This window comes from Lucilia cuprina, chromosome 4, assembly GCF_022045245.1.
Source record: "Lucilia cuprina isolate Lc7/37 chromosome 4, ASM2204524v1, whole genome shotgun sequence".
In the NCBI taxonomy this organism is placed as follows: domain Eukaryota; kingdom Metazoa; phylum Arthropoda; class Insecta; order Diptera; family Calliphoridae; genus Lucilia; species Lucilia cuprina.
In genome coordinates, this window is record NC_060952.1 from 93,188,605 (window position 1) to 93,216,156 (window position 27,552).

Consider the following 27,552-nt stretch of genomic DNA (forward strand, 5'->3'; position numbering starts at 1 on the left):
GAATAGAATAAACTTTAGAGCAAAGTCGACTATTGTTAAACATACTCACACATAACGAAGATTATAGAATCGAGTGTATAGACGATTTTGAACTCGATCTTGAAGTCGAGTCAATAACAGGAAACTATAATACGTAAATATTTTCTATAAAAACTCTTGATTACTATAACTAATTTAATTACTCATCCTTTTTGTATCTTTACAGATTAAATCAAATTTTCCATGACAACCCAAAAGACAAATCTTTATCTTAAAAACTTAACACTTAGTTAAGATCGTTAGAGAATCAGAAAAGGGAAGAGCGAAAGTAAGAGAAGTTTTATGAGAACTTCTCCATGCCAAAATAGTTACTGTGATTTCTAACAAAGAAAACAAATCAACAAAAATGAAACAAATACATCCATTATTAGTCATATTCCTATTTATGGCCACAAAATGTCCAAATTCTTCTTCACAAAATTTAAATGGTAATAAAATAACACACACAAACAATAACAAATCAATTAACGAACTTTTTTTGTTGCCATACTTCTAGAGCCAAATATGCAATTAGATCCCGATCCAGAATTTATTGGTACCATAAATAATGTAACATTTCCAGCGGGTAGAGAGGCAATCTTAGCCTGTTCTGTAAGAAATTTGGGGAAAAATAAGGTAAGATCTTTGAAAATCAAATTAAGTTGTATGAATTCTTGATTTCTTAAATTTTATCGAATTTACTTAGGTGGGTTGGCTAAGAGCTTCCGATCAAACAGTTTTAGCATTACAAGGTCGCGTGGTAACGCATAATGCTCGCATTAGTGTTATGCATGAGGATATGCATACATGGAAGTTGAAAATCAGTAAATTAAGAGAAAGTGATCGTGGCTGTTATATGTGCCAAATAAATACCAGTCCCATGAAGAAACAAGTGGGTTGTATAGATGTACAAGGTAATATTCGATATATTAACTTTGACGAATTCAAAATTAACAACATTTACACTTCCAGTTCCTCCCGATATTATTAACGAAGAATCTTCCTCTGACTTGGCCGTTCAAGAGGGAGAAGATGCTACCCTTATCTGTAAAGCTACTGGTAATCCTCAGCCTCGTGTTACTTGGCGTCGTGAGGATGGTGAAATGATTCTGTTGCGTAAACCCGGCAGTCGGGAGTTGATGAGAGGTGTGTATGGTAAGATTAACAACAAATGTGTTCTCTGTTTTTAATTGATCTATTGTTTATGTTTCTAGTGGAATCTTATCAGGGTGCTGCCTTAAAACTGGTGCGTTTGGAGAGAAGACAAATGGGTGCCTATTTGTGTATAGCTTCGAATGATGTACCGCCAGCGGTCAGTAAAAGGGTGTCGTTAAGTGTGCAGTGTAAGTAACACCTTTTGATTTTATAACTTTTAGTTTTTTATCAAAATTTTCTTTCCTCTCCAGTTGCTCCCATGGTTCGTGCACCCAGTCAATTGCTTGGCACTCCACTCGGCTCTGATGTTCAGCTGGAATGTCATGTAGAAGCTTCTCCCTCACCGGTTTCATATTGGCTTAAGGGTGCTCGTACACCTAGTGGTTTTGCTAGTGTTTCTAGCAATAGTTTGGAAACGGGACAACCAGGACCCGAAATGTTATTAGATGGGTAAGTGGTTGAATTAATATTTTCTTTTAAGGAAGTTAATATAAGATATCTTTTCTTAGTCCCAAATATGCCATAACAGAAAAACGAGACGGCTATAGAGGAGTTATGCTTTTGACCGTTCGCTCATTTTCACCCTCCGACGTTGGTACATATCATTGTGTAAGCACGAATTCTTTGGGAAGAGCCGAGGGCACGCTGAGATTGTATGGTAAGTAGAGTCTATCGTAAAACCGACTATAAGGTGGTTTATAAAGTTGATCGACTATAGGTTTGAGGGAAGAATTGATCATAGATTCGACTTTAGATTTAAACAGAAAGTCGACCGATCATAGAGTAGACAATATGAGCGATTATAAACTTGATTCTAAAGTCAACTTTATAGTAGATAATAGAGACGACTATAGACTTGATCACAAAGTTGACTCGATCATATCGTCGACGCTATAGATCATTATATATTAAATCAAAGAACCGACTATAAAGTCGATTAAAGGGACAACCAAAGATTTGATTATAGTCTCAATCATTGGCTAGTCTATAGACTAGATCATAGAGTACATCGTAGATAATAATTTTTACTATATAGCGAACATAGAGACTACCAAAGAATCGGCTATAGTCGCGATCATATAGACAACTATTGATTGATCGTAGAATGGACTCTAGAATCGATCATAGAGTAAACCATGATCATAGAATTGACTGTAAACTTGATCGTAGGGTCGACTATAGAATCGATTATAGAAATGATCGTTTAGTCGATCATAATGACGATTAATGGAGACCATTTTAGACTCGATCATAGAGGCGACTTTAGACTTGATTAAAGAGTCGACTGTAGATTCAATCACAGGCATGATCGTACTTTAACTTTATAGTCGATCTAAGAGACCTTTTTAGTCCTGATCATAGAGTCGACTTTAGAGTAAATCATAGAACGGTCGGACATATTACCGACTTTATAGTCAATTAAAGAGATAATTTTGGAGTTTATCAAAGATCCCACTGTAGAGTTGATCACAGAAACAATAACAGAGTCGACTTTAGACTCGATTATAAAGACGGCTATAGAATTGAACATAAAGTCTTCTATAAATTAGATCACACACATGATCGTAAAGCGATTTTATAGTCGATCATAGCTTTGAATATAGCTTTGATCGTAGAGTCAACTCTATCATAGAAATTAACGTAGAGTCGACTATAAAGTCGATCATAATGACGAAAATAGACTTGATCATAGAGTCTACTATAGAGTAAATCATAGAGCCGTCGAACACATTATCGACTCTATAATCAATTAAAGAGTTCGTTATAGAGATTACCAAAGAGCAGACTACAGAGTTGATCACAGAAACGATAACAGAGTCAATTTTAGACTCGATCATAGAGACGACTATAGACTTGATTATAGAGTCGACTATAGATTCGATCACAGACATGATCGTACAGTGATTTTGTAGTCGATCATAAAGACGATTATAGACCTGAACATAGAGTCCACTCTAGTGTAAATCATAGAGCGGACGATCGATTTTAAGCTCTGTTATAAAAACGACTATAGTCTCGATCATAAAGTCGTTTACAGTCTTGATCCATAAGTCGATAATTCGTCTATAGAGTTTACTTTAGAGTTGACAGTATAGTCGGCTATAGAATTAACTTTAAAGTCAATTTTATATATCAAACTTATAATTGATCATAAAGTCAACAATAACGAAGATCATAGAGTTGAAATAAATCAAAAATTCCCTTATTATATGCATATATCTCTTTACAGAAATCAAATTACATCCCGGTATCGCAACCATAAATGATGATCAATTAAATTTCATAGGAGGTGAGTTTGTTATAAACATTTAACAAAAAAAGAAAAAATATTAAATTACACTTTTGCCCAGGATTAGAAGAGTCACGTAACACAGCCTCCAACAGCCTAGTGAAACAACGAATATCCTGGTTACAATTAACACTAACATTTTTATTATTTTGCCGTAATTTAAAAACACAACTGTCATCATTATTATCAACAACCACAGCAACAACAATAACAACTTTAAGCTGTTTGACATTATCTTTTGCAACAAGATGATGCAATAATTTCTGTGGCCGGAAGTAAAACCAACAAACAAACATATGAAAAATATTAAAAAAAAACAAAAAATGTATAATTTGTATACATACAAAACCAAACAACACACACTTATACAATAAAAAATACTCATGAATTAATATTATAATTTAAAATAATGATAAATAATGACAAAAGAAAAAAAGAAAAACATAAATTATATTTAAATATAATAACAACTTAAGCTTCATTTATCTATAATTTTTTTTTAATTAAGTTTAATTTTTTTAATTATTAAATTAAGTTGTTAAACTAGAAGGAAAAAAATCTAAAAATATATTTTGAAAAATGTTAAAAAAATGAAAAAAAAATATTTCAAATGGAAACATAATCCCACGTTCAAATTGATTAAAACAAAAAAGTGACGTGCTAAGCAACGCATCTATATCGTTTAAAAACGTATCAAATTTATAAATTAAATAAAAATTTAATATAAAAAAAAACACTTACACAAACATATTATTAACATTGTATATGAATTAAGACAATTATTAACTTAAAATCTTAAAGAAACCAAACAAAAAAGAAAAGAAAAAACGCAAAATGCATTTATAAGAAAACTGTTTAAAAATATCACCTAAGACATATGCATTTTCCCCCACCCCCCCTCAAAAGTGGCGAAAACAACTTTGTATTCTATTGTATTAATCTCCCTCCTCCTACTACTTAGTATATTTAACTAAAAGCAAAAAAATTAAAAAAAAAACAATTCTTATGTTAAGTATTTAAATTAGTTTATAATTAAGACCCAATTATTACCAAAAAAAAAAGTAAAACTTTTTTTCCCAAAACACAAAATTATTAATTATAAACATTCCAACACAAACAAATGTTACCCCCATAATTATAAAAAAATAAATTAAAGAGATTGTAATTAAAACTTACCTTAAAAACAGATTTCAAAATTCCCCTTCAATAATAAGAAAGAAACTCAACAAATTCACCACACTATAAAATAGTAAGAAAATACAACAAAAAAATTACTACTAAATACAACAATTGGGAATAAAACTTATTGAAAAAATGGAAAAGATAAGAGAAATAAAATAATAAAGCCAAAAAAAAACAATGAAATTCATTCAGTAATAGTAAATGTTTCCTTTAAAAAGTACAAAAGGGTAAGTTGAAAAGCCGACTTGACACGAAAACACTATCACAAAGTATACAGATATGTCACTTTTGACATTTGAAAAAGTCTAAAATCAGCATTTGTTTGATTTTAAAATTGTTTGGTGAGAAGAGGTATATAAAATACAGCTGAAAAAAATCATTGAATTCGTTTTGTGCGAAAGAGAGGGAAATAGATTTTTACTCGTGACATCTTTGTATACCCTGTGACACTATATAATATATGTCAAAATGTCAAAAACAAACAAATCCGTTTGAAAAACAGCTGTTTTTATCTTACTTTGTTATTCATTAGGTTAGTTAGTTAGTTAGTTAGGTAGTTAGTTAGTTAGTTAGTTAGTTAGTCAGTTAGTCAGTTAGTTAGTTAATTAGTTAGTTAATTAGTTAGTTAATTAGTTAGTTAGTTAGTTAGTTAGTTAGTTAGTTAGTCAGTTAGTCAGTTAGTCAGTTAGTCAGTTAGTCAGTTAGTCAGTTAGTCAGTTAGTCAGTTAGTCAGTTAGTCAGTTAGTCAGTTAGTCAGTTAGTCAGTTAGTCAGTTAGTTAGTTAGTTAGTTAGTTAGTTAGTTAGTTAGTTAGTTAGTTAGTTAGTTAGTTAGCTAATTAGTTACTTAGTTAGTTAGTTAGTTAGTTAGTTAGTTAGTTAGTTAGTTAGTTAGTTAGTTAGTTAGTTAGTTAGTTAGTTAGTTAGTCAGTTAGTCAGTCAGTTACTTAGTTAGTTAGTTAGTTAGTTAGTTAGTTAGTTAGTTAGTTAGTTAGTTAGTTAGTTAGTTAGTTAGTTAGTTAGTTAGTAAGTTAGTTAGTTAGTTAGTTAGTTAGTTAGTTAGTTAGTTAGTTAGTCAGTTAGTTAGTTAGTTAGTTAGTTAGTTAGTTAGTTAGTTAGTTAGTTAGTTAGTTAGTTAGTTAGTTAGTTAGTTAGTTAGTTAGTTAGTTAGTTAGTTAGTTAGTTAGTTAGTTAGTTAGTTAGTTAGTTAGTTAGTTAGTTAGTTAGTTAGTTAGTTAGTTAGTTCGTCAGTCAGTTAGTTAGTTAGTTAGTCAGTTAGTCAGTTAGTCAGTTAGTCAGTTAGTTAGTTAGATAGTTTGTTAGTTAGTTAGTTAGTTAGTTAGTTAGTTAGTTAGTTAGTTAGTTAGTTAGTTAGTTAGTTAGTTAGTTAGTTAGTTAGTTAGTTAGTTAGTTAGTTAGTTAGTTAGTTAGTTAGTTAGTTTGTTAGTCAGTTAGTCAGTTAGTTAGTTAGTTAGTTAGTTAGTTAGTTAGTTAGTTAGTTAGTTAGTTAGTTAGTTAGTTATATAGGGTTCTATAGTTGAAATGAAAAGTCGACGTTTTGACCTCTTGCATTTAGTTAAAAGCCGCCGTTTCGTCTTTTTACATTTTATGCAAAGTTGATTTTTCAGCTTTTCGACTTTTTTCATTTAGTAAAAAGCCGACTTTTAGACTTTTCGACTTTTAGTATTTTATAAATTTTAGACTTTTCCCGACTTTTTTACTATTTTCGACTTATTTATTACTTTTTTTCGTGTTTTTCCGACTAATCTAGGGTTTTTGACTCTTTTTCCACTTTTTTAAAACTTTCGACTATTTTTGACTTTTTTCTACTATTTTCGAGTTTTCGACTTTTTCGACTAGTTTTTTTACTACTTTTTTCGACATTATTCGACTTTTCGACGTTTTTTCGACTTTCCGACTACTGTAGAGTTTTTGACTCTTTTTCCACTTTTTTAAAATTTTCGACTATTTTTGATTTTGTTCTACTATTTTCGAGTTTTCGACTTTTTAGTACTTTTTTTGACTTTTCGATGTTTTTTTCGACTTTTTGACATTTTTCATTTTTCTCGATAGTCGAGTTTTTGGAAACAATTTTTTTCGACAAAAAGTCGATTGTTCGATTATTCGAAAATAGATTTATAGAAACCAAGCTGTTTCCTCCTCCACTGACACTGCATTACCGGTTTTAATGAAAACTGTTTTATCACAAAAAACGGCTGATAAACAAAAAAAAAGAAAAAGTGACAGGTTCAGCCTTCTAGTTTGTTGAAACATTCAGTTTTAAGATTTCTGCTCAAGGGGAAACTAAATGGAGCCGCCATTTAGTAGAAAACAGTCTGTCGTTCTACATTACAAAGATCTCATAGGCGAAGCTGCTTCTTCACAGAGTTTTTAACCTGCAGAAAAAGCCTAAATGCAGGTTGCAATGGAAGTATATATTAAGCGAAACAGGTACATGGAAATAACCCGGAGATAAGAAGCTTCATTATACAGACGGAGACAAGTACATTTGTTTTAAAGAGCAAAGGAACATTTGAACTATAAACATTTCATTACAATCTTTGGCATATAAAGCTGCACCAGTGGCAACAGTTGTGGTGTCTTTTAATCTAGTTACACAAAAGATGTAAGCAAACAATAATTATGTTATAGCTAAAACCCACGTACCTTAAATCTGCTGACAGCCTCTGCCACCAACTCTTTTTATTTATTTGCAAATTTTCTTTCACTTTTTTCTTCGTTTACTTTTATTAAATTTACGCTTAAAACTTTAAACTAAAACTTTAATTTTTCAACTTAACTCTTAAATACACATTAAATTTACTTCAAACAACTTTTCTTTTCAATAAAACTATATAAAATAAAATTTTTTTACAAATTTTAATAATTTCTCACAGTAGCTGCCAGCAGCAAATAGAAATGACAAAAAAAAATAACAATATGTAAATAAACAACACAACACTTTACTTTAAAACAATAACAAAACTTTCATTTCACTCAAACAACACTTTTCCTGTAATTAATTTCATTTAATTGTAGTTTTTCATACAACTTTTCACGGAAACTTAATTTTTCTCTAAAAAACCAACCACTCAAGCTTATTTACCGCCATTTCAACTAACTCAGTTGTAAAAATTAGTATTTAAATAAGAAAATTATAAAGTTGCCATATCTTTGAGTAAAAATGCAACTCTATTATGTACTACTAATTTTTGTAGCAGTGTGGCTTTGTCAGAAAATGTTTGCCGTAGCAAAATCATCGACGTCTTTGGCCGAAGTAAAAAGTTATTAATAATGTTTAATGCATTGCCAAGGTATCAAATTGACTATGTTAAATGTTAATTTTTTTATTTAATTTTTTAAAGATTTTTTTACTAACTTAATCAAAAATCTTTTAGCTTAAGAGAGACATTTAGATAAGTGACCATGACGTTTAAATTTTGTAACGGCGACGGCCCACAACCTAACGCCGTCAAATTAAGCTGTATCGGCTTTTAGCTCTGTACGGCATTTTACATTTTCATTTCTTTGCAAATTTTCTTAGATTTCTGTGGAAAAATAAAAAATTTTCTTTAAATTAAGAACTTTTTAGAAAATAACTAATAAAATATCAATAATAAATAAAGTGTTTTATTAAAAGGACTTGAAGTTTTTAAAGAATTATTAAAATTAAAAGAAATAAAAGACTTTGAAAGAAATTTCTAATTTTTTTTTAGAGTAGAGTTTTGTGTGCTGGGCTGGCGTGTCTTAATGAAAATTTATACATTTCTTAATATTAGACGGCAGTATCAAAGAAAAATATAAAAAAATTTGTTAATTTATTAGTTTTTAAGCAATTTAAATTAAGAATTTTAGGATTTTTCAATATTAAACATTTGTTTTTTTATTCAGAAACTATTATATACTTATTTTCATTTCATTTTTTTCTTTAACCTTTTTTTTGCCTCATATATAACTTTATTAATTCTATTTCTAATATAAATTATAAAAAAATATATATATTTGTTAAACAAAAAACAAAATTTGTTGAAAAACCATCAACAATATATGTTGCTGCTGTAAATATATGAAACAATTACAAAAATGATCAATATCCAGACTATACAACATGTCGCAGACTGTGTTCCTTTATATCTGCCGCACAGTCTTTATCTTAAGCCGGTGGCCAAGATGAAAATTTCTGTGGCCTTGCCCTCCTATAAAACGGGCAAATCCATTTCCAATTTAGATATTATGGAGAAATTAAGTCAAGCTATGAAACCCGACAAGTTTCTAGTGCTCAAGGTGAGACACGAAATTTCGATTAATTGCGAAAGAAAATATGAAAAAATTGAATTTAATCAAATTTCTGTGTCCTACAGGTATCGAAAAGTACTTTGGATTTTATACGTTTCGATGCAGAACTAGATGATCGTGCACGTTTAAATTCCGCCCTCAATCGTTTGGATGGTTGTACTTTGAAAATATCCGGTTTTCATGAGGGTTTTCGTGTACGAGCCACTGAAACAAAAGATGAATTTCCCACACGTCACGATTGGGATTCATTCTTTAGAGATGCTCATAATATGGATGAAATGAAGGCAGGCGAAAGACCTGATACTATACATTTAACCCATTTACCCATTAAATGGTTTTGTCCTCGTCACATGGAGAATGAGGATAATGTCAAGCCTTCGGAAAGTATATTCAAACGTATTTTTGAGAAATTTGGCAGTGTACGTTGTGTGGATATACCTATTTGTGATCCGTATCGTAATAAAATGAATGCCGATATAAATGGCATGAAAACTTTTAGTTTCGAACAGGATGTTTTATTTGAAGCGTAAGTTTTTTTATTTAGTTATACCTAATAAGATTTTTAGTAAAGTTTTGTTTTTTAGTTATGTGCAATTCGATGAATATGTGGGCTTTGTACGGGCCATGGATGAATTTCGTGGCATGAAACTGGTGCGCAAATTTGTCGATAAAACTCAAGCTATAAATATAACCGTGAACTTTGACACCACTAAGCATTTGAGTGATGCTCAAACTATGCGCCGTGAAAGGGTACGTAAACGTTTAATAGCCAAAGCCAAGGCTGAGGAGGAAGAGATTGAAAAGCAAAAGAAATTGGAACTGGAAAAATTGGAACGTCAAAGGTAAGAAGTGGTGGCTTTTAGGGCCAAGTATTTGTTATTTCGAAAATCAAGTAAGTAAATATGAAAAGAAAAAAGTTTTAAAAATTAAGAGGAAAATTATTGATCGCCATGGAAAATTGTTGATTTATCATATTGATGGTTTTTAAAGGGGAATTAGAAAATGTTATGGCAAACATTGTTTTCTTATAGAAAAGTTTGAGTCGTAACACATTTTTCAATAGAAAACTTATTCACACATTTTTCTATAATAAACTTGTTGCCATTTACGTTTTTCTTTAACAGAATACTTAAACGCCTTCTCCTTTCTTAAACGCCATCAAAATTTTCCAAATAATTAATACTCTCTTTTTTTGCAATAATAATACTTAATACTTTTTTTTCAAACATTTTCTCAGTAGTTTAAATATTTTCCTAATAAAAACAATTGCAAAACTATAATGAAAATTTACAAAATTACAAAAAAAAATGTAATGAAAAAATAAAATCAAAACGTTGATAACGTCATGAGCCTAGACAAAGAAAAATCAACCAAACCCACCACAAAACATATTGCAGGCAACAAGAAGAACAAGCCAAACTGGAAGAATTGGAAAAACAACGTGAACGCGAAGAGAAACGCAAAGAAAAACATCTTAAGAAGATACAAGAAAAAGGACAAATTGAAATATCGCAAAAGATAAGAGTGGAAGAAAGAAAACTCATGATAGCCCAAAGGAAACTGGAAAGTATAAGAATTTTAGAGAAACTCTTTGAGAGAATGAAGGTATTCTGAAAAATTACTTAATAATTTAATACAAAAACCATTGAACTTGTATTATTTCATTCTTGCAGCTAAAACAAATTGCCAAACAGCATGGCTCCACATCATCACGCAAATATCAACTGGATATGCAGCGTGATAGTATGCGTGAACGTTTAGTGGAAAAGTATAAAATTGCCACTGAAAAACTTTTATCAGATCAAAGGAAAAAAGTTGATGAAATTAAGAATAAAACTCCTCTAATGGGTTTGTTAAAAAGTAAAAAATCTAAACGTGGTTCAGATTCAGAAGATGAAAATACTAAAAATCCTTTAGCTGTTACTTCAGCAACAGATGCAGCAGCTCCTAATACCGCTGCAGAGGGTATGAATCCTTTAAATCCCTTTAAAACTATGGCTGCTATGGGTGCAGCTGCTAATTATAATCCAGAAGCTGCTAGTGAATGGATGAAATCTTTATCAATGTTTCCCTATGCACCACCCATGTTTCCCGGCATGGGCATGTATCATCCGCCAACATTTCCGGTTTCGGTTAATTATCGTGGCTTTGCACCACGTATTCGTGGTCGTGGTAGAGGCCGGGGACGTGGTCGCGGTGCTTATGATGGTCAAACATCTTCGTATTCACATTATAATCATAAATATTATAATAATCATGATGATCGTGATAATCGTTATGATGATGATGAGGGTGGTAGTGGTAGTTATCATAAATATTCGAGAGGAAGGTGAGTGAAATTTAATTTTCTTAATATAACTCTATTTTTATAGGGAATTTTGTTTAGAATAGTTTTTCTCTGTGTAGCAGTTTTAGTATAACAGTTTTTCTATAGAAATAATTAAGTATAACACTTTTTTATTCGAAATTATTGTGTATAACAGTTGTTTGTATAGACTTAAATATGTATAACAGTTTTTCCATTAGAAATATTTGTGTATAACAGTTTTTAGCGTAAAAATTTATGTATAACAGTTTTTCGTTTAGAAACATTTTATGTATAACAGTTTTTCCTTAGCAACATTTGCGTATAACAGTTTTTTCATCAAGAAATTTGTAAACAATTTTTTCTCCCTTCCAGACATTATTCGCGTTCTCGTTCCCGAGATCGCCGATCACGATCTCGCTCCCGTTCAAGATCACGTTCTAGAACTCGCAGTCGTTCTCGTCGCTCTCGTTCACATGGACGATCTCGTCACTACTCTAAACGCTCAAGATCACGATCACGTAGTCGTTCACGTTCTTACTCACGATCAGAGTCCAGATCTCGTTCACGTTCTCGTGTCAAGTCGAGAGATGATAAAAATCGTAAATCATCAAGATCCAAATCACCAGGAGGACAACAGCCGAAAGTAAATAAAAAACTCGTATCAACCAGACGTTCACGTTCATCTTCGGATTGGTCGAGATCACGATCGCGTTCACGTTCCCATTCCAAACGTTCGTGGTCTAAACGTGGTGGTGACAGTCGTGAAAGACGTTCTTCGCCACCACGTAAAGTGGTAATCGAAACCGATGAACTAGTGCGTTCAGCCGAAGAGATTAAACGTACCATTGAGAAGGGCATGCAAGATCGTATGCGTGTAGAAGAGCGTGAAATTAAAGAAACTTTCAATAAAAGTCACAAACAAGTTTTGGCTCACAATGCTGCTGTAGCGGATAATCTTTTAGCTGCCGGTATAGATAGTGGTTTGGGTACAGCTGAACATTCGGCAGCAGAATCATCGATAAACAACTCCGCCCCTGAAAAAGAAGACAACAACCGATCCTCTAAACATCATAAAATCACCGATAATGAACATAACAAATACGTAGATGATGACGATGATGAAGATGCTGAGTTACAAAAACGTAAAAAGAAATCACGTTTCGATAGACGTAATTCATCGGCCGAACGACGACACAGTGAATCAAGAGATAATTCTTTAGAACGTCATAAATCTAGACGTGATAGTTCATCGGAACGTTCTCAAACAAGAGAACGACGTAAATCATTGGAACGACAAGATACTCCCTCCAGACGTACCTCAACGAGACGCAATTCATCTGATAGAGAAGATTCTAATTGTTAAGCTGCTCTCTCAATACATATTTTAAGTTTTTTTATTTTTACTAATAATTTTTTCATTTCATTTCGTGTTTTTTTTTAATATTTTGTATTTCGATGTGTGCATATATTTAGTAAAGAAAAAATAGAAAAATGCAGAGACACAATAACAGTTATTTTTTTAGTTTTCTTGTACAATTTTTTTTTTAAGTTGTGTTTCATTTTTGTCTTTGATGAATTGAGAATTTAAAATGAAAAATGTATTTAAATAAAAACTAGAGTAAATTTAAAGGTTATACGATTTTCAGTTGGTGTATTTTGGTGTTTTTCTATTAAGAATGAAGGTGAGTATCTAGATGTATATAGTAATCATTCCTATTCTGCATTTCGATTACGTTTACGCATTGAGTTACGCAACGATCGAAAAAAGAATTCCAACAAAACACTGAATCGTAAGAAAAAGAAGAGTATTTCCATTTCGTTTCAATGCTTTACGAACGTGTGTATTCTGCGTTACGATCGTACCTACATTTTTGTAAGACCTGGTTCACACTGGGAAACTTTTGAATTTGTGTGTAGGAGAAAGAGATGGTTAATATTTCTTTCTCTCACACACATCAAAAGTTTCCTAGAGTGAACCTGGTGTAAGTTGTGTGGCGGAAAGTCGAATCGAAATGCAGAATACCATACTGCCGTTCCACACTATGAAACTTTTTTTGGCAAACTTTTTTGCGTGAGAGAGAAAATGAAAGAATATAATTTATCTCTCTCGTGGTACGGAGTTTCCCGTTCTCGGAAACTAGTTTTGTTTTATTATTCTTTTCATTCGTACAACAACAAATCAATGCAATAAACGCATAGTTTCTGAAACAAAAGTTTCTATGTGTGGAAATTAAGGAAACTTTAAAAGAGAATTAAGAAAAAGTTTCTCAACAAAAGTTTCCTAGTGTGGACGAGGTCAAAGTTGTCAAACGGAGAAAATTTCGATTCGAATTGAAATGTTTCTTAAATCTTTGTAACAAATTCACACCAATCAACAAGTCACGCCTGCTTTTTACTTATAAATGTCCAATGTGTCCAGTATACATTGATGACGTGTCCTGATCAATTCACCTAAAGCCAAGAGCCAATCTTATGCTATCTCCAATAATGCTTCTAATATTTTGATTAACCACTCAAGCATACCTGTTGTTGTAACAGCTTAAAATATTAAACAATTTTTAATCCGTGGGTTGCGTATTTAGGTCCAGGCCTAAGTGAAGTAGAGTGAATACTTTGTTCTCATGCTGGAGACATATATTGGGAGACGCCACGATGTATTTTGACCAGTAGGCGTTGAGTCAAAGTAGTTGTTATTTACGCGACAGCTTCTTTTCAATTTTTGATAAGGGCGGTGAGCGACCTCCAAGAACCCCGTAGAGTTAAACAAGACGTAACTCAAGGTGGAGTACTATTGCCATTTTTGTTTAACTTCTACCACACTAAACTCCCCGCACTTCCATAAGGCGTGGAAGTGATTTCATATGGCGACGGACCACAACATTGATGAATTAAGCGTTCTGGTGAATTGTTATCTCCACGAAATACATCAGTTCTTCACTGCGCGTAACCTGCAATTATCGCCAGCGAAGTTGTCAACAACACTTTTTACCACCTCGACAAATTCCGACCGTGCACCACCCAAAAATATTGGGGTTCACATGGCTACATATAAAACGATTGGTCACCTTCGCTCAGTGATACCCAGTGGGGAAACATTCAAAGCTGTCAAAATGCCGCCTTAGGGACTGTAACAGGTTGCCTACAAATTACCTCGGAACATCACCTGCACAAGGAAACGAATGTCCTCCCAGTCAAGAAACATAATGTCATGTTGACCAAACAGACCCTCCTGCGATGTAATCGGAGGAGTCGCTCCAATTTTAACATCACACAGTTGAATATTTCCCCGAGGCATGTCAGGAAGTATCTTTGTATATACGAGGAAAACATATGCAGATATGTGCAGGGTCCACTAGATCAGTCCTCGTATTCGGCAGCTTTGAGCGGCATTCATAGAGACGACATAAATTCCGTGGTCGTAGGATAGCGCTTTCGTACTTTTAGGTTGCCCTCCGCCCATAGCAGACACGGAAGAAAACCTGCCGCGGAAAACAAAAGTAGTTCTGGCACAACTAAGAACGGGATGGAGCGACAGGCTCAATGCCTACTGGTCACGTATAGACCGCGCCGTCCCCAAATAATGTTCTGCATGTGTTCAAGACCCACCACATATTCAACTGCTCAGCCAACCCTACTTCATTCTGTCCAATGGATTTATGGACACATCCAGTTGAAGTAATCCAATTTTTATGTCTGGACATTGATGTAGAAAACCCCAATTAGATTATTGTATAGTTTTAGCTGTTACAACAACAACCTCCGAGGACGACATTCATGCGATATTAATGGCTTTTCTATGAACGATCCAAAGGATCCTGCACATACCTTCGTATACTCTCCTCGTATATACGAAGGTCTTTTCTGACATGTCTCTATGGAGCATCCAATTAAATGATGTTAAAGCTAGGATGCCTTCTTTGGTGACTTCCCAGGAGAAACTGTTTAGTCAGCATGACATTATGTTCGTTGACTAAGAAGACCATCGTTGACATCGCAGGAGAAACTGTTTAGTCAGCATGACTTTATGTTCGTTGACTAAGAAGGCATTCGTTTCCTTGTGTAGGAGGCGCTCCGATGTTATTTGCATGCAGTCCGTAGTGCAGCATTTTGGCAGTTTTTAATTTTTCTCCACCTGTAGTGACGTAATAATAAATCATGAAAAAACAATAAAATCAAAATCATTAGAATAGTATTTTCGAAAATCCTTTTCATAAAAACACGTGGTTTTTAAAAATTAACATTTACAGTGTTTTTTTTATTAAACTTATTGTTGTTCTTTTTTATATGTATATAATTTTCTTTAATAGTTTTTTTCGGTTTGTTTTATTTATTTTTGTTTTATTATTATATTAACTTTACAAATTCTAAGTGTCCTTTAAAAACAGCATCTAACTTAACCTCAAAAAAAATGAAATTACTTAATTCTTGTTTTGAAAATTAATGTTAAAGCAACGTAATAACTCTTTTTAGTTTCATGCAAAAGTTTAAAATTAAAACCAGATTAATGTGATATAAAATTGGAAACTAAAGATAAAACCAAATTCAAAATCATTTAAAAATTGAAAGGGAGAAATTAAAAAGGAAACATGGAATTGGTAATGGCTGGATGACTTAAATTTAGTTTGTAGTTAAACAGTTTAAACAGTAGTTTTGCTATTTAGCTTTAAAAACGTCTATTACGGTTGCCGCGATTACGGCCACCACCGCCACCACCTCCTCCCTCGTTGCCACCACTACGATTGCCACCTCGATTGCGATTGCGTCTGTTATTGTTTTGGTTGCTATTATTGTTGGAGTTTTGATTGTTATTGTTGTTGCTACTGTTGTTGTTGTTGTTATTGGGAAACATATCACCTTTGGAATTCGTTTGATTATTAAATGATGGACTGTCGTTGCGTGCATTATTATTATTGTTATTGTAATTATTGGAATTGTTTTGAAAACCATTTGGATTTCCTCCATTTTGTGGCGCATTCCAAGGACCATTATTATTATTATTAATCGCCCAGGGACCTGGGAAATTGCCACCCGGTCCTTGATTGTTATTGGCTTGGGGTGAGTTTCTCATTTCATCATTTGGTGAGGGTTGTTGTTGCTGCTGCAGCTGTTGTTTCATATTGAGTAAACAAGGCAGGAAGGGTTTTTTCAAACTTAACAATTCTTTAACAAATACCGCTTGTGGATAATGTTGCCGCCCATCCATTCTGGATTTTTTCGACGGTGGTGAGGCATCTCTGCGCTCTAAAGTGGGAGAAACAGAACGTGATCTCTCACGCACTGGCACAACATCTCTCAGTTCCTCCAGTTTGCCGGCATCTATGTATTTATTGAGATAATCGGGTCCCTGACGTACGGCCAACATAAGTCTTGAGTCTGGGTGCACACGTATGAAACGTTCATAAACCAAAATACCCACTATGGCCTGAGGATCCATGGTAGTTAAAACACCACTGGCGAGCATACCTTCGATAGCATTCTCACTGACCTGCTGAGGCGTTAGGCCACCCGCATCTAGACGCCTATCACGTGGAGCATACATAGCATCGTCTTCCATTTCATCGGGTCTTCTAGAACCCGCCCATTGGGCTTGAAAGTTACGCGGTATAGGTTTGCTGTAGGGCACCTTTTTCTCTTGATCTTTGTTAACAATGGTGGAGGGATCCAATTCGAGACCGGGTATAAAACCTTTGTCGGCTGTTAAACTTTCGGTAAACTCTACCTTATCCTCGGGACCCATGCCGGGTATGATGGCATCATCATATTCGCAATCATCCAAAGCAGCCAAACTCGCGGGTAAAGTATTCAAATTGTATTTATCTCTCATCAGATCACCCGGTCGATTACGGGTCCAGAATTTAATGGTATGATCATTAGAGCCCGAGCACAATATATGACCCAAAGGATGCCAAGCCAAAGTCCAGACTATGCTGTCATGTGCCGTCTCCACACAGCCAATTTCTTTGTCGGTTCTAAAAAACAAAAAACCAAATTTAATAATTCCTTTTCCAACTTAAAATCCAAACCCCCTCTTCCACTTACCCCACATTCCAAAATAATATCGAACCATCTGAACCTCCCGAACAGAATAAACCCTCATGCACTGGATGCCACGACACTGAACTGGCTTCTTTTTTATGGCCCCTAAATACTTGGGCCTCTTCTTTTAGATTTCTCAAATCGAATAGTTTAAGTAAATGATCTCTGGAGGCAGTTACCAACCAATTGCCATTATCATTCCATTTCAAGTCCATAACCGTAGATTTGTGGGCATGCCTAAAGGAATTTGGAAACATTATAATGTATTTGTTTTAGTTTTATATAGAAACTTACAGTGTTGCTAAAGCTTGACCACTTTTAGGATCCCATAGTTTTATGGGTTGCTGATTATCTTTACTACCCGATACGATGAGACCCTTTTGAGGATGCCAGTGAACACATTTGACATCAGCACCATGGCCTATAGGTGGGAAGGGAAAGATTATTAATTGGTTTTGAAAATGTTAAAAAGATTTAAGGTTATGATATCACAAAGGAGGATGAAGATATAGAGATATAGGAGAATGGAGATATAAAGATATTTTCTAATGATATCACTAAATATATAAACAGAGATGTCTTACCGCCAAAAACGAGTTTTTGTTGTAACTTAGGACAAATAATCTCAAAATTCTGATGAAATTAAAAAACAATTGGACTGTTTGATTAACGCTAAACCTCCTTAATATAAAGTATAAAGTCCAAATGTCCTAATAAGTTCCACAACTTTCTAAAGCCATCCCTTGACATAAAATACTGATATATTTATACGTACTTAAAGTAATTTTTCTGTGTAAGATCGTACCGGAGTCAAGTTTTCGAATTTCTAATATTTTAATTAATTCTGCCCCAGAATTTTAAGTGAAAATAACATTTTCAATAAAAACCAAAATTTTTGGTGAATTAAAAATTTTTAGTGAAAATATTAATTTTTAGAGAAAATTTTAATTTTGAATTGAATTTTTAGTGAAAAATTAAATTTTTAGTGAAAAATGAAATTTTTAGTGAAAATTGAAATTTTTAGTGAAAATTGAAATTTTTAGTGAAAAATTAAATTTTTAGTGACAAATGGAATTTTTAGTGAAAAATGCAATTTTTAGTAAAAAATTTAATTTTTAGTAAAAAATTTCATTTTTAGCAAAAAATTTAATTTTTAGTGAAAAATTGATTTTTAGCAAAAAAATTTAATTTTTAGTGAAAAATTTAATTCTTAGTGAAAAATTTGGTTTTTATTAAAAAACGATTTAAATTTTTTTCAAATTTTAAGAATTTAGCTTAACAATGTACGAAAACTTTTTGAAAATTGTCCCACAGTTTTATTCAAGATTTTGTTATCAAAGAAATGAGAGTTTAAAGAAAACTCAGAGTAGATTGAACCCTGAACTAAACTAGAATTGAAGAAGACCTGAACTAGAACTGAACTTGAACTGAACTAGAACTGAACTAGAACTGAACTAAAACTGAACTAGAACTGAACTAGAACTGAACTAGAACCGAACGAGAACTGAACTGGAAATGAACTAGAACTAAACCAGAACTGAACTGGAACTGAACTAAAACTGAACTAAAACTGAACTAGAACTGAACAAGAACTGAACTAGAACTGAACTAGAACTGAACTAGAACTGAACTAGAACTGAACTAGAACTGAACTAGAACTGATCTAGAACTGAACTAGAACTGAACTAGAACTGAACTAGAACTGAACTAGAACTGAACTAGAACTGAACTAGAACTGAACTAGAACTGAACTAGAACTGAACTAGAACTGAACTAGTACTGAACTAGATCTGAACTAGATCTGAACTAGATCTGAACTAGAACTGAACTAGAGCTGAACTAGAACTGAATTAGAACTGAACTAGAACTGAACTAGAACTGAACTAGAACTGAACTAGAACTGAACTAGAACTGAACTAGAACTGAACTGGAACTGAACTAGAACTGAACTAGAACTGAAATAGAACTGAACTAGAACTGAACTAGAACTGAACTAGTACTGAACTAGAACTTAACTGGAACTGAAAAAGAACTGAACTAGAACTTATCTAGAACTGAACTAGAACTGAACAAGAATATAACTAGAACTGAAATAAATGTGATCTTGATCTGAACTGGAAATGAACTGGATCTGAACTAAAACTGGATTAGACTAGAGCTCAATTAGAACAAACCTAGAACTGAAATAAAATTGAGAATGAACTGATATACATATAGCTAAAATGGAATTGAACTAGAAATGAATCAAAATACAAATGAAATAGAACTGTACTAAAACTGAACTAGAATCCTATGAAATTTTGCACCCAAATAAATAAAACCATATTAAATGCATATATTACAACTCGTGTATGTATGTACTTACCCCTTAATACTCTCTCCTCCTGACATCTAAGAAAATCAAATATCCGCAAAGTACCATCATCACTGCAGCTAACAAATTTACTATCAGTCGGACTAAAACTACTCGTTTGTAAAACCGGATATGACAATTATTTCGTTGTTGATTGAGTGTACATAAGGATGTCGCAGGAAATAGAACAAGCATAGAAATAGCAAACGGCAGCAAATAGCGAAATTAAACATCAAGGACACGAACAGCCAACATATATACAAGGTACATAAAGGCGGAAAAATACAATTTAATCCATTTATTTGTATCCACAAGTTTAACACCAGGTCACCAGGTTAGTTGATGAAGTTGCAGAAAAGAATGTTTAAGGTTGAAAGTAAAGTAGAGTTTGTTGTTTGGTTGAGTAATTTTTTAGATTTATATATATTTTAAAATATACAAAGTTGTTTGTTATGTAGCACATTTATATATTTGATTGGTTTTAGCGAGGAGGTTGTTTATAATGTTTTTTTATTTTTTAAATAGTTTTTATTTTATTATTGTTTTTTTTTTAAATGTGTTACAAAAAAAGGAAAATATAAATATTTATTTAGAAAAATGTATAGTTATTAAAGAAATTTTATTATTTGTTTATTGAAATTTATTAATTAAATGAAAGTAAGACTTAAGAATTTTAAAATTAACTAAAATTTAAATAAAATTATTGTTTTCTTTTATTAAACAGCCCTTAAAGGATTAAGAAATTAATAAAAATGCCAAAGCCTTGTTTTCTTATAAAAAATAACTTTATTTATTCTGCAAGGTGAGTTGGGGGGAGGGGGTCAAGAAAAATACGAAAATTTTGTTGCTGATTGAAAAAAGTTTATTTTATTGCTTTAACAAAAAAATTACACCAAAAAATAAAAGGAAAAAATAGGAAATTATAAATAAAAATGAAATAAAAAAGGCAAAATTATAAAATTTATTCAATACTCTCCAACGTTGAGAACAAACTGGTTAAAGGTTTTAGACTGGCGTACGCTCCAGGTTTAAAAGAAAACTAATTTAAAACATAACTTTTAGAAAGTTATTGACAAATGCAAACTAAATGTTTGCTTTAGTTTTTTAACTTTTTTTCAAAATGTTATATTTTAAATTAGTTATTTTCAAGTTTTTTGTTTTTTTAATAAAATTTTCTAATTGCTGCCTATAACTCTTTAATTTTACTTAATCAAATTAAAAACGTTTAGTTTTGTTGGATTTTTTAAGAAAAACTTGTAATTTTTATTGAATACTTTTTGTTTTGTTTGATTGTTTTATTATTTATTAATTAATATTAAATGTAGTGAATAAAAACAAAAGTCTTTGGCTTTTTATTGTATAGTTTTAAACAATAAATATCACAGTAGTTGTTGTTGGTTTTTTTGTTTGTTAATTAATTATAGAAAATAGTAAATAAATAACTATTTTAGAAAAATACTTTTAAGCAGAGTTTGTTTAAAAGGCTACAGTAACATTGGGTGTTTTTAAATTTTTTGATTTTTTTTAACTTTATTTATTTTACAATAAATTTAAAACACCACCGTAAAAACAAAAAAAAACTCTGCCTTTGTTTACTACCTAAAGAAAAATGGCCCTAATCGAAATTTTTTTATTTATTTTCATTGCTTCTATTAGACAACTAGCTTTTTGTATTTTTATTTGTATTAATAATAATAATAGACTTAGTAAAAAATTTATGTAAGAAAAAACAATTGTGAAGCTATACCTTATTCCCCTAATTGCTTCCTTGTGGGCCTGAAACATTTTCACATTGTTCATATTCGATTGCCAGTATTTAACGTAACCACCATGATCGCCTGTCACCATCCAACTGTCATTGTGAGACCAGACCATTGTGCGCACTGAGGTATCGTGAGCCTGTAAAATTATTGTTGGAGGGTAATGTTAGTTAAACATGATTTGATTTTAGTATATAACGCATACACTTTGGAGAGGTTTATGCTTTTAAATTGTTCATAAGTTCAAAGACGTCCTAAGTTCTAGTTCTAGTTCAGTTCAACTTCAGCTCTAGTTCAGTTCTTATTCAGTTCTAGTTTAGTTTTAGATCATTTCTACTTCAGTTCTAGTTCAGTTCTAGTTCAGTTCTAGTTCAGTTCGAGTTCAGTTCTATTTCAGTTCTAGTTCAATTCTAGTTCAGTTCTAGTTCAGTTCTAGTTCAGTTCTAGTTCAGTTCTAGTTCAGTTCTAGTTCAGTTCTTGTTCAGTTCTAGTTCAGTTCTAGTTCAGTTCTAGTTCAGTTCTAGTTCAGTCTAGTTCAGTTCTAGTTCAGTTCTAGTTCAGTTCTAGTTCAGTTCTAGTTCAGTTCTAGTTCAGTTCTAGTTCAGTTCTAGTTCAGTTCTAGTTCAGTTCTAGTTCAGTTCTAGTTCAGTTCTAGTTCAGTTCTAGTTCAGTTCTAGTTCAGTTCTAGTTCAGTTCTAGTTCAGTTCTAGTTCAGTTCTAGTTCAGTTCTAGTTCTAGTTCAGTTCTAGTTCAGTTCTAGTTCAGTTCTAGTTCAGTTCTAGTTCAGTTCTAGTTCAGTTCTAGTTCAGTTCTAGTTCAGTTCTAGTTCAGTTCTAGTTCAGTTCTAGTTCAGTTCTAGTTCAGTTCTAGTTCAGTTCTAGTTCAGTTCTAGTTCAGTTCTAGTTCAGTTCTAGTTCAGTTCTAGTTCAGTTCTAGTTCAGTTCTAGTTCAGTTCTAGTTCAGTTCTAGTTCAGTTCTAGTTCAGTTCTAGTTCAGTTCTAGTTCAGTTCTAGTTCAGTTCTAGTTCAGTTCTAGTTCAGTTCTAGTTCAGTTCTAGTTCAGTTCTAGTTCAGTTCTAGTTCAGTTCTAGTTCAGTTCTAGTTCAGTTCTAGATCAGTTCTAGTTATGTTCTTGTTCAGTTGCAGTTCCGTTCTATTTCAGTTCTGGTCTAGTTCAGTTCTAGTTTAGTTCAGTTCTAGTTCAGTTCTAGTTCAGTTCTAGTTCAGTTCTAGTTCAGTTCCAGTTCAGTTCTAGTTCAGTTCTAGTTCAGTTCTAGTTTAGTTCAGTTCTAGTTCAGTTCTAGTTCAGTTCTAGTTCAGTTCTAGTTCAGTTCTAGTTCAATTCTAGTTCAGTTCTAGTTCAGTTCTAGTTCAATTCTAGTTTAGTTCTAGTTCAATTCTAGTTCAATTCTAGTTCAGTTCTAGTTCTGTTCTAGTTCAGTTCTAGTTCAATTCTAGTTGCATTACAGTAAAGTTTTCTTAACTTCATTGTTTTAATCTATTATATCTTTCATATCCCCAAAGTGTAGTTTTGTCTATAACGAAATAAAATTCTTTTCTAAACACAAATACCTACTTGTAATATAGTCTCGAAATTAAAAGTTAAACCATTCCACAAAGTAAATTCACCCGAACTGGCGCCGGTAACCAAACGTCTACCTTCGGGTGTCCAAGCCAATGTGAAAATGGGACAACGCATTTTATTGGTGGCAGTTTTAACAAATCTGGTGGTAATAGCATTAGAAGGATTGTCCAAATAACTACTGGGTGGTAAAAGTTCCGGAACATAAATACTTTCCGGTTGCAAGGCAAAACGATCACGTGAATCCCTTTGCCATAGACGGGCCTATAAAAGAAAATTATTACAAAAGGTTTTACATTAGCATAGAATCGATGACATTACCTCTAATTTTTTCACTATCGCCGCATTATAGTCCACAGTTTTACGCATTACACTTTTACGTAAACGTTTGCCATCAAAATCATCTTGTGTCATTTGAAACGGACGCTGGAAGCCGCCCGTATTGAAGGTTTTGAAATAGGGTTTATTACCACCATGATGTCCATGATGGTAATGAGGCCTAAAATGATTACCATGAGATCCGGGCATGGGTGGTGGTATACTGGTGTTCATGGCCAAATGTGAGGGGGCCGTTAGTTGGGGTGGTGGTTGTGAGACATCCATGATGCTAAAGTGCAATTTTTTCGGTCTTAATAAACAATAAAATTTCCATAAGAATATATGCGAATTAGACTTACTTAAAAGTATTTGTTTTCTTTTTAGTTGCTTATTTTATTTTAATTATATATTTTCTTTTTGTGTTAAGCTAAAATAATTTTTGACGCGTGTTTTTTTTTCTACTTGTTCAAACTTTCCCGTTTTCACTTTAACTTTTCTGCGTTATTTTTTATATTTTAAGCTTTAAAAACGCTTTAATTTTATAGTTTTTCATTAAAATATTAACTAAAGCACATTTTTATTTAACTTTTTGTGGTATTTTTTCAATAATTACAACAAATAATAGACTTTTTCTTTTTTTAATAGGAAAAAGTGTGTGTGCAAAAAATAAAATTTTCTTCTTTTTCATAAATGCTTAGCAGAGTCCTACGCCGACATATGTTAACGACGGCGTTGGGTGACACTAAAAGTGCCGGCGTCTGCTTAAAAACGACGTTAAGCTGGCTGCTATTCAGTTAGTTACTTCAAACAAAAAAGTGTTTGTAGCAATCGTATCGAATAAAAATTTTTTAAGCAAAGTCGATTTTTTTCATTTAGTTAAAGTCGACCTTTAGACTTTTTGACTTTTAGTATCTTTTAATAGTCGACTTTTTCTGAATAGTCGACTTTTTACTTTTTTCAAGTTTTTCCGACTATTTTAGAGTTTTTGAGTTTTTTCACCTTTTTTTAAATTTTTGACTATTTTCGACTTTTTTCGAATATTTGATTATTGTCGACTATTTTTTACTTTTTTGATTTTTCCGACTATTTTAGAGTTTTTGACTTTTTTCACACTTTTTTAAAATTTTTGACTATTTTTGACTTTTTTCTACTATTTTAGAGTTTTCGACTTTTCGACCTTTTTTGACTTTTCGACATTTTTTGAATTTTTCCGACTTTTATTTACAAAGTCGACTTTTTTCATAGACGATATTCGAGTTATCAACTTTTCTGGAACAAAATAGTCGACTTCGACTTTTTTTCGACAAAAAGTCGATTGTTCGATTATTCGAAAGTCGATTTGTAAAACCCTATTCGTTTTATTTCCTTTTCGAACAAAGTGTTGCCATATGGTTTAAAATTACAGAAAAAAACACATTTGTACTCAAATCTTTCTCACAGTGTATTTAGTAAAAGAGTGATGCAAAAAGAACGCTGAATGTTTTATATATATCTTTATAATCTTGTCTTATAATTTTATAAATAAATAATAATAAAAAAGTACCTGCAAAATAAGAATTTTTATTTTTTCAGTTTAAAGACCTTAAGTCAAAGTTTAATTGGGATTCCCGTTATATTTTTTGATAAGAATTTCATTCAATAATCTTAAAAAAATGAAAGGTTTTTTAAACTTAAAGAATACGTCAATTTTACAGAAATGTGTAATGTAAATTTTTATTAATAAAAAGAAAATTAATAGTGTTAATAAATTTTTTTAAATGTTAAACAATAACCACAGTAAATGGAAATTTTAAAACAGATTAAAAACATTCATCACACACATATTTATATTACCAAAAAATCTTAATTTGTTTTTTTAATTAGAAAAATACTTCGCTAGCAATTTCTAAGTAAAATGTAAATAAATTTAAAAAAAGTTAAAAATAACTCATACATTTTATATGTGTGAAATTGACAAGCATTTAAGTTAACAGTTTTATTAACAACAACAGCAAAACGTTTGTAATGCATTCGTAAAAATAAACAAACATTAAAAAGTAACTGCTTAGAATATCAATTGAAAAATGATGAGTATTTTATATATTTTTTTGTAAATTTTATCAAAACAATAATAACAATTGTAATTTATAAGGGAAACGAAAACAATATACATATTCATCTTGAAATTTATTATAACAAAAAATATATATGTATATAAGTCAATGACTTTGAAATATAACAATTAACAAAAACATTTTAAATTAACCATAAGTTTTGGCGAAAAAATGGCATTTCATATTCATATGCACAAAAGGACAGACAGACATTGGCTGTAAGGAATGCGTTATATTAATGTTATTATTTTACTTATTTTTTTATTTCAAATTGTTTTGTTAAGAAATAAATAAGTAAGTCTTGAAAATTCTTTCTTTTTTTAAAGAATAAACAATTGCCGGCCATTATTATGCAATTTTTGTTGACAATATAATTTTTGTTTTTCGAAAATATTTTTTGTTTATTTTTTTTTTTAACAAGGAATTCAATTCAAATCATAATTATTATTCTTAGAAGGTTTTCGATGAAGACATATTGGTTTTCAGAATAAAATAACGGAGTTCTTTCTTTTAAGGCAGATAAATCGTTTACAAAATACAATTTAAGCGACTAGAAGTGAACAAGAATTTATTTAAAACTGAACTATATCTGAACTGTAACTGAACTAGAATTGAACTAGAACTGAACTAGAACTGAACAAGAACTGATGTACTTCTAGAACTAGAACTGAACTATAACTGTACTTCTAGAAATAGAACTGAACTAGAACTGATCTAGAACTGAACTAGAACTATACCAGAACTTGACTAGAACTATAATAGAACTTGACTAGAACTTTAACTGAATTAGAACTGAACTAGAACTGAACTAGAACTGAACTAGAACTGAACTAGAACTGAACTAGAACTGAACTAGAACTGAACTAGAACTGAACTAGAACTGAACTAGAACTGAACTAGAACTGAACTAGAACTGAACTAAAACTGAACTAGAACTGAACTAGAACTAGAACTGAACTAGAACTGAACTAGAACTGAACTAGAACTGAACTAGAACTGAACTAGAACTGAACTAGAACTGAACTAGAACTGAACTAGAACTGAACTAGAACTGAACTAGAACTGAACTAGAACTGAACTAGAACTGAACTAGAACTGAACTAGAACTGAACTAGAACTGAACTAGAACTGAACTAGAACTGAACTAGAACTGAACTAGAACTGAACTAGAACTGAACTAGAACTGAACTAGAACTGAACTAGAACTGAACTAGAACTGAACTAGAACTGAACTAGAACTAAACTAGAACTGAACTTGAACTAAACTAGAATTGAACTAGAACTGAACTCGAACTAGAACTAAACTAGAACTCAACAAGAACTCAACTAGAACTGAACTCGAAGTAGAACTAAAACTCAACAAGAACTCAACTAGAACTGAACTAGAACTGAACTAAAACTGAACTAAAACTGAACTAGAACTGAACTAAAACTGAACTAAAACTGAACTAGAGCTGAACTAGAACTGAACTAGAACTGAACTAGAACTGAATGAGTTGTTTGTTTTTTCGACTTACGGTCGATATTAGAATATATTTCTTCAAAAGAATTATCTGTTTTTTACTTCTTCTAATTCCATTCTGTTTTCCTTTAAATTTCATTTAATTTATCCTTTTATATGCTTAAAAATTACTTATACGCCCCCATGCTTTAAACTCTATTTTCCACAGTGTATGTTTTTAGTAAAAGAGAAAAAGAGCACAAAACAAATAAAAAATTTACCTGTATTTATTGAGAAAATTTCTTATGTTAGAGTTTGTGTGGATGTTTATTTGATTGTGTTTTTCTTTTTGGGATGCCTCCAATTTTTGCTGTTGTTGTTAATGATGTTGGCATTTGTTGTTAGTTATTTAGTCAGTCATCTTGTATGTAGTTGTTGTTGGTGCTTCTTCTTTGTTTTCTTTCTACAAAATTTTTGTACTCTTAAAATTTGCGCTTTTTTTGTAATTTTTGTTTTGTTTTTTTTACTGTTGCTGTTATGTGTTGAGCCGTTTAGTGAGTGTGTTTGATTGTTTAGATTCTGCTGCGTCTGTTACTAAACGTAGTGTTGTTATTACTGCTGCTGCTGATGGTTGTTTGCTATTAGTAGTTGTGTTTTGGTGTGTGTGTTGATTTGGGGGGATTTTGCATATAAAACCGTTGTTTCGTTTTTACTTAAACTTCA

General features: G+C 31.9%; 3 protein-coding genes across 8 annotated transcripts; 2 read left to right on the top strand and 1 right to left on the bottom strand.

Annotated features, from left to right (window-relative positions):
- The first annotated feature begins 209 nt into the window (after positions 1 to 209).
- LOC111680366 (lachesin) lies at positions 210 to 3,863 on the top strand. 3 transcript variants are annotated; one of them, XM_046950446.1, is made up of 9 exons: positions 210 to 467; positions 536 to 654; positions 725 to 932; positions 991 to 1,173; positions 1,233 to 1,361; positions 1,425 to 1,623; positions 1,683 to 1,831; positions 3,404 to 3,463; positions 3,525 to 3,863. In XM_046950446.1, the coding sequence occupies exons 1-9, from the start codon at positions 386 to 388 to the stop codon at positions 3,713 to 3,715; spliced, it is 1,320 nt and encodes a 439-aa protein (XP_046806402.1). In that variant the 5' UTR covers positions 210 to 385; the 3' UTR covers positions 3,716 to 3,863. The 3 variants fall into 3 exon arrangements, with proteins under 3 accessions (XP_046806402.1, XP_046806403.1, XP_023297765.2); XM_046950447.1 differs by having other exon boundaries at positions 3,531 to 3,863; XM_023441997.2 differs by having other exon boundaries at positions 991 to 1,164.
- A 4,371-nt stretch (positions 3,864 to 8,234) lies between these two features.
- LOC111680362 (A-kinase anchor protein 17A) lies at positions 8,235 to 12,876 on the top strand. 3 transcript variants are annotated; one of them, XM_046949303.1, is made up of 7 exons: positions 8,235 to 8,455; positions 8,742 to 8,927; positions 9,005 to 9,465; positions 9,524 to 9,781; positions 10,337 to 10,544; positions 10,613 to 11,268; positions 11,620 to 12,876. In XM_046949303.1, the coding sequence occupies exons 2-7, from the start codon at positions 8,814 to 8,816 to the stop codon at positions 12,608 to 12,610; spliced, it is 2,688 nt and encodes an 895-aa protein (XP_046805259.1). In that variant the 5' UTR covers positions 8,235 to 8,455; positions 8,742 to 8,813; the 3' UTR covers positions 12,611 to 12,876. The 3 variants fall into 3 exon arrangements, with proteins under 3 accessions (XP_046805259.1, XP_046805258.1, XP_023297761.2); XM_046949302.1 differs by having other exon boundaries at positions 8,235 to 8,425; XM_023441993.2 differs by lacking the exon at positions 8,235 to 8,455 and having other exon boundaries at positions 8,563 to 8,927.
- Positions 12,877 to 15,471: 2,595 nt separating this feature from the next.
- On the bottom strand, positions 15,472 to 23,816 carry LOC111680368 (pre-mRNA 3' end processing protein WDR33). Of its 2 annotated transcripts, none has more exons than XM_046949504.1 (8): positions 23,655 to 23,816; positions 23,299 to 23,605; positions 22,972 to 23,241; positions 21,384 to 21,535; positions 19,649 to 19,746; positions 17,578 to 17,704; positions 17,287 to 17,520; positions 15,472 to 17,216 (listed from the first exon to the last, which is right to left on the bottom strand). In XM_046949504.1, the coding sequence occupies exons 2-8, from the start codon at positions 23,578 to 23,580 to the stop codon at positions 15,911 to 15,913; spliced, it is 2,469 nt and encodes an 822-aa protein (XP_046805460.1). In that variant the 5' UTR covers positions 23,581 to 23,605; positions 23,655 to 23,816; the 3' UTR covers positions 15,472 to 15,910. The 2 variants fall into 2 exon arrangements, with proteins under 2 accessions (XP_046805460.1, XP_046805459.1); XM_046949503.1 differs by having other exon boundaries at positions 15,473 to 17,216; positions 23,299 to 23,584.
- Between the last annotated feature and the right edge of the window lie 3,736 nt (positions 23,817 to 27,552).

Excerpts from the sequence above, each read along its gene's own strand:
- LOC111680366 (XM_046950446.1), top strand. The coding sequence starts at position 386 with ATGAAACAAATACATCCATTATTAGTCATATTCCTATTTATGGCCACA. Across the intron at positions 933-990 it reads GGGTTGTATAGATGTACAAG|TTCCTCCCGATATTATTAAC; the intron begins GTAATATTCGAT and ends TTACACTTCCAG. Across the intron at positions 1,832-3,403 it reads GGGCACGCTGAGATTGTATG|AAATCAAATTACATCCCGGT; the intron begins GTAAGTAGAGTC and ends ATCTCTTTACAG.
- LOC111680362 (XM_023441993.2), top strand. The coding sequence starts at position 8,727 with ATGATCAATATCCAGACTATACAACATGTCGCAGACTGTGTTCCTTTA. Across the intron at positions 10,545-10,612 it reads AACTCTTTGAGAGAATGAAG|CTAAAACAAATTGCCAAACA; the intron begins GTATTCTGAAAA and ends TCATTCTTGCAG. Across the intron at positions 11,269-11,619 it reads CATAAATATTCGAGAGGAAG|ACATTATTCGCGTTCTCGTT; the intron begins GTGAGTGAAATT and ends TCTCCCTTCCAG.
- LOC111680368 (XM_046949504.1), bottom strand. The coding sequence starts at position 23,580 with ATGGATGTCTCACAACCACCACCCCAACTAACGGCCCCCTCACATTTG. Across the intron at positions 17,705-19,648 it reads GGAGGAGAGAGTATTAAGGG|GCCATGGTGCTGATGTCAAA; the intron begins GTAAGTACATAC and ends TCCCACCTATAG. Across the intron at positions 17,521-17,577 it reads GGTCAAGCTTTAGCAACACT|GCATGCCCACAAATCTACGG; the intron begins GTAAGTTTCTAT and ends AAATTCCTTTAG.